Source organism: Gymnoscopelus braueri (assembly GCF_963280865.1).
Source record: "Gymnoscopelus braueri genome assembly, chromosome: 5".
NCBI classification, from domain to species: domain Eukaryota; kingdom Metazoa; phylum Chordata; class Actinopteri; order Myctophiformes; family Myctophidae; genus Gymnoscopelus; species Gymnoscopelus braueri.
Window position 1 is genome coordinate 42,301,230 of NC_137606.1, and position 5,888 is coordinate 42,307,117.

The window sequence follows — 5,888 nt, forward strand, 5'->3', positions numbered from 1 at the left end:
CGCTACATCCCAGACGCAAATATTGTACTTATACTCCACTGCAATTATTTGACAACTTTAGTTACTAGTTACTATGTGGATTTTGATACAAAACCACTTCATCAACCCTATATACATTTCGGCAATTTGAGAATAGCAGATCTACAAGCTCACAATGTTTAATGTTCACAACAACAACAATAATTATAATAGGCCTATGTATATCTGATATATAATCGATATATATATATATATATATATATATATATATATATATATATATATATATATATATATATATATATATATATATATATATATTAATTATTATATTATTATAATAAACGATCTATCTGTCTATCTATCTATCTATCTATCTATCTATCTATCTATCTATCTATCTATCTATCTATCTATCTATCTTATGCATAGGCCTATATTCTAATCTATGTGATCTATCAATCGCTTCATCTCATTGCAAAAGTTGAAAGATAAATGGATAGATGATCTATCCATCTATCTTTCAACTGAAATGATTCCCTCTGGGTTTTAAGACTCATATCATAGCGACAACATGGATCATCAGCGGATCAGACGACTGCATAATGAGTACTTTTACTTTTGGTACTTTAAAGTAATACTAGGTAACGTTTTCAACAAAACTAAAGTTAAATTGTATATCTTTTGCGAGTGGCAAAAGTTTCACAACACCCACTCCGTGAATTTCACCCCCGGAAGCCTTTTATTTATATATTTTCTATTGAACGTGTACGGGGGGACTTTCCCGGGAAAATGACGTTCCTGGCCAACGTCATGACGTCGTGGCCGACGTCCTCAGGAACTACCGCAACGGTTTCCTGTTTGGCCAGGAACTACCGCGCTATTAACAAAAAGGAACCTCACGCTGATTTTAAGATAATGTAGGATTGGAAGATCGAAAAAGAACAGAAAAAGAAAGCACAGCTCATGGTAACTAATGCTCCACTGGCTAAGAGAAACGATCCGTAGATAGTATAAAACAATTAAAAGATCGCTTTTTGAAACGCTTCCGGCTTCCGGTGAAAACGAATGGAATTCTGGGTAATCGAGGACTAGGGAAATTGTATGCAGTGACGGTAGTGACCAGCAGAGGTTGCTAAAAATCGTTATTTGTGATTCTGCATTGTACAACTTTAAGTACATTCTGGTGCCAATACTTGTGTACTTTTACTCAAGTAAATTTGGATTACCAGACGTTTACTTGAGTGTTTCTATATTGCAGTACTGATACTTTTACTTAAGTAAAAACATTTAGTACTTTTTCCACCACTGACACACACACACACACACACACACACACACACACACACACACACACACACACACACACACACACACACACACACACACACACACACACACACACACCAGTTCAGAGATAAAGTAACTGAGTACATGTACTCAAGTACTTGTTGGTCACATATCCTTTTATTTCCGACCATATATATGCCATGTTCTTGCCAAATCACCATTAATATTACATAATACAGCCTTTATTTAAAAAAAAAGATTTTTCTTTCGGAAACCGCATCTCCGTCTCTGCTGCGAGCAGAGGGCTGACATTTGGCTGAATGAGCTAGTCCCCGCCTACTCAGATCATACTGTGCTCTGATTGGCTAGAATTGAGCTTTAAAACACCTACAGTTTCAAAGCTTTAAAAAAAAAGCTTCAAACCTCGGGTCTAGGGAGAAAAAAGCACGCTTTTCCATTTAGGCGTTTAAACGCTCATGAAAATTTTTTAAACGGCAATTTGCATAGAGATAACATTGAAAATATAAGCCAATTCATTGTTCAGCTTCACGCCGGTGTGAACGCAGCATTACTAATTTTCTGGATCAGCACATTTGATGTTGGTGCACATGTCACAACATGCCGGTTGTGATGTAACAGTGACGTAACAGTGTCGAAATATCGGATCTTTCAAAGGCAGGTCACAGCCATACAGCTGACTTGCACAGGCATGTCAATGTGCAAGAGACACCGAAAAAAGTACAATACAATAGAATGCTCTCTGCCAGTTAATGCCTGAACAAGTCACTGAGGACCAGGCGACTCACCGGCTGAGTCTGGGGGGGAGCGAGGCTTGCAACTTCAATCTTCTGCTGGCCTCTGACATATCCTCCCATCCCAATGATGATGGAGAGGATCAAGGAGAATCTGAGAATGGTCAAACTGAAAGTTCCTGCCAGAACAATGGGAAGAGGAAAGTTTCCCGCAAGAACAGAAACGCCATCACGGCCAATGTGGCTGGGGCCAAATTCGACATTCTACATATAGTCATCAATGAAATGGCTTTCCGCAAAACCTGGGGAGCGGATGAGGCCAACCTCATCTGGACTGACTCACTGGTGCAGCACGAGAAAATCACAGAGCTCAGAAACTACCAGAGAATTAACCACTACCCCGGGATGTCAGAGATCTGCCGGAAAGACTTACTGGCAAGAAACATGGCCAAAATGATCAAGTGCCAACCTCAGGAGTACAGCTTCATTCCTAGGACGTGGAACTTAACCACTGAGTACACTCAGTTCCAGAACTACGTCAAAGAGCAACACAGGAAAGGCAAGCAGAAGACGTTCATCATCAAACCTTCCTACGGAGCAGAGGGCCGCGGAATCTATCTTATCCGTAAGTATTATAAGCTACCTGCTCAAGAGCACTTCATTGTCCAGGAGTACTTGGACAAGCCCTTCCTGGTAGAGGGTTACAAGTTTGACCTCCGCATCTATGTCCTGGTTACTTCCTGTGATCCGCTACGTATCTACCTCTACAATGATGGCTTGGTGCGAATGTGCACTGAAAAGTATCATCCACCCAATGAAGCCAACCTGAGCCAGCATTACATGCACCTAACCAACTACTCAGTCAACAAGCAGAGTGAGAACTTCCTGAATGGCGAGACAGCAGACAAAGGCAGCAAGAGATCTATCGGCTGGTTCATCGAGTTCCTACATGCCAACAGCTACAATGTGGCTACATTCTGGGGAAACATCTCTGATCTGGTAGTGAAGAGTTTGATTGTGGCAGAGCCCCATCTATTGCACGCCTACCGCAGGTGTCGCCCTGGTCAGCCACCCGGGAGTGGCAGCGTCTGCTTCGAGGTGCTGGGCTTTGATATCTTGCTGGATCATATGCTCAAACCCTGGCTGCTGGAGATCAATCGAACTCCAAGCTTTAGGACTCATCAGAAGATAGATTATGACGTCAAGAAAGGGGTGCTTCTCAGCACCCTCAAACTGCTCAACATTAAGGCCAGTGATAGGAAGTGTAACCTGGCTCAGCAGAGGGAGGAGGCTCAGAGACGGCTCTATATACATGACCCCACGAAGAAGCTGTCAGCCACTTCGTCAGACAGGGAGAAACAGCAACACATGCTGACACAGAGTAAAGAAAGATTGAAAGATCAACAGGCTGCAATCCACATGCATGAACAGCAAAATCTAGGGAACTACAGATGTATTTACCCTCCAGATGACAAGAAGCTTTTGAAGAAGTATGATGGGCTGCTGTCTGCTGCCTTTCAGACTTTCCAAGCCGGGGGAGCCGCTGTGTCCTCACTGGCAATTAGGACACAAAGACCAGAAGAACTCAGTGAATTCACGAGTGGGAGTAGCACTGACAACTCCTACTCATCATCCGAAGAACAGGAGGAGATGGAAGGGGAGGAGAGGATAGGGGGAGGAGGCATATGTGGTGGATTATCCCTCGTGAATGGGCCATCTGCAGACTTCTACCAGAGCAGTGGGACAAGTATGGTATGCCCCAAGAAGAAGTGCACCGTCACCGCCTACGTGGGTGGCACCAGATTCGAGATTGTTCAAATCGTCATCACTGAATTGGCTTTCCTCAAGACCTGGGACAAGGACAAGGTGGTCAACCTCATCTGGAAAGACACAGTGGTGCAGAAGAATACAATCGCTCAGCTCAAGGACTACCAGAGAATTAACCACTACCCCGGCATGGGAGAGATCTGCCAGAAAGACTTACTGGCAAGAAATATGGCCAAAATACTCAAGTGCCATCCTCATGAGTACAGCTTCACCCCCAAGGTGTGGATCTTCCCTGCTGAGTACACTCAATTCCAGAACTACACCATGGATCTGCGCAGGAAACACAAGAAGAAGACGTTCATTGTCAAACCCGTCAACGAAGCAGAGGGTCGCGGGATCTATTTGATCCGTAACTGTGAGAAGATACCTGCTCATAAGCACTTAATTGTCCAGGAGTACTTCGAAAAGCCCTTCCTTTTGGAGGGCTACAAGTTTGACCTCCGCATGTACGTCCTGGTTACTTCCTGTGATCCACTACGCATCTTTCTCTACAATGATGGCTTGGTGCGAATGTGCACTGAAAAGTATCGTGCACCCAATGAGGCCAACATGAGCCAGCATTACATGCACTTAACAAACTACTCTGTCAACAGACACAACAAAAAATTCACGCATGGCGAGACGGCAGACAAAGGCAACAAGAGATCCGTTAGTTGGTTCACTGAGTTTCTCCGTGCCAAGAACTATGATGTGGCCAAGTTCTGGGGCGACATCTCTGAACTGGTAGTTAAGACTCTGATTGTGGCAGAGCCCCATGTATCACACGCCTACCGCATGTGTCGCCCTGGTCAGCCTCCAGGGAGTGACAGTGTCTGCTTCGAGGTGCTGGGCTTTGATATCATCCTGGATCGTAAGCTCAAACCCTGGCTGCTGGAGATCAATCGAACTCCGAGCTTTGGGACTAAACGGAAGGTAGATTACGATGTGAAGAAGGGGATGCTTTTCGATGCCCTTACACTGCTCAACATTAAAGCTAGTGATAAGAAGCGTAATCTGGTTCAGCAGAAGGTGGAGGCTCAAACACGGCTCTATGGACACGGTTCCGGGAAGAGGTTGTCAGCCAATTACTCAGGCAGGGAGAAACAGAAGCACATGTTGGAACAAAGGAAAAAAGAACTGAAAGACCATCTGGCACAGGTCCAGAAGCGGATCTCCAGGGAGGAGCATGAAAAACTACATCTGGGTAACTACCAACTAATTTATCCTCCCGATGACAAGTTTCTTTTGGAGAAGTATGAGAGACTGCAGATTGCTGCCTTTCAGACCTTCCTCGGGCAAGGTGCCTCACTTCAGAAGGCAATGAATAATCCTCTGAAACGGTTGAAGGAAGAGGAGATCCTAGATCTGCTGTGTCAGTGTGAGCGGGACTATGAGAAACTGATGGGAAAGGAAGAGAAGAAAGAGGGAGAAGGCGAGGTTGTGGTGGAGCAGAGTAGAGCTGGAAGAGAATTTCCTACAACCTGAGTGAAGGCAAGAAGAGTTTGGCCGAGTGCTCAGGTGGTGTACAATGGAAACCTTCAATCGAGTCACTAAAATCCTACAAGTTACAAGCTTGTCCCCAAATCCTGCAGTTCACTGACTGGATTCATCCCAAGGGAGACAACACCAGGTACTACTAAGCTGTAGGAGCTGCCTCACTGCTCTGCCTCGGTGGATGGTGTCATAGAAAAGTCTTTAGAAAGGTTCTGACGTCTATGCCGTGGAACGATAGGTGTCTGCCGCCAGCGACCTCTTAGTTCATCATTGAAGTAGCCATCATCTTACCTTGGCCATGTCTCCTCGGCTGTGCTGTGCTCCCAGGGCCTCTTTGCTGCCAAGATTGGGCCAGTTCTATGGTCACCACCACCAGCCTGACATTTGACATGTACGTCTTTCATGTTAACCACCAACACATCTGTTGGACAAGTCCCAACAACATTTAGCTGCTTGTACCTGTATAAGTACCTGTATAAGTCAGTGACAAATAAAACTTCTTGAATCTTGAATCTTCAACATTGCCAAGCCTCTGACTGCCATATGTGACCTCTTCATATGGAATTG

At 44.6% G+C, this 5,888-nt stretch overlaps 1 protein-coding gene across 1 annotated transcript; it reads left to right on the plus strand.

Annotated features, from left to right (window-relative positions):
- Positions 1 to 2,039: 2,039 nt before the first annotated feature.
- On the plus strand, positions 2,040 to 5,312 carry LOC308085911 (uncharacterized protein; the record flags this gene model as incomplete). Its single annotated transcript, XM_080429227.1, has 1 exon — positions 2,040 to 5,312. One exon carries the CDS (start codon positions 2,040 to 2,042, stop codon positions 5,310 to 5,312), a length of 3,273 nt encoding a protein of 1,090 aa, XP_080285353.1.
- Positions 5,313 to 5,888: the final 576 nt, after the last annotated feature.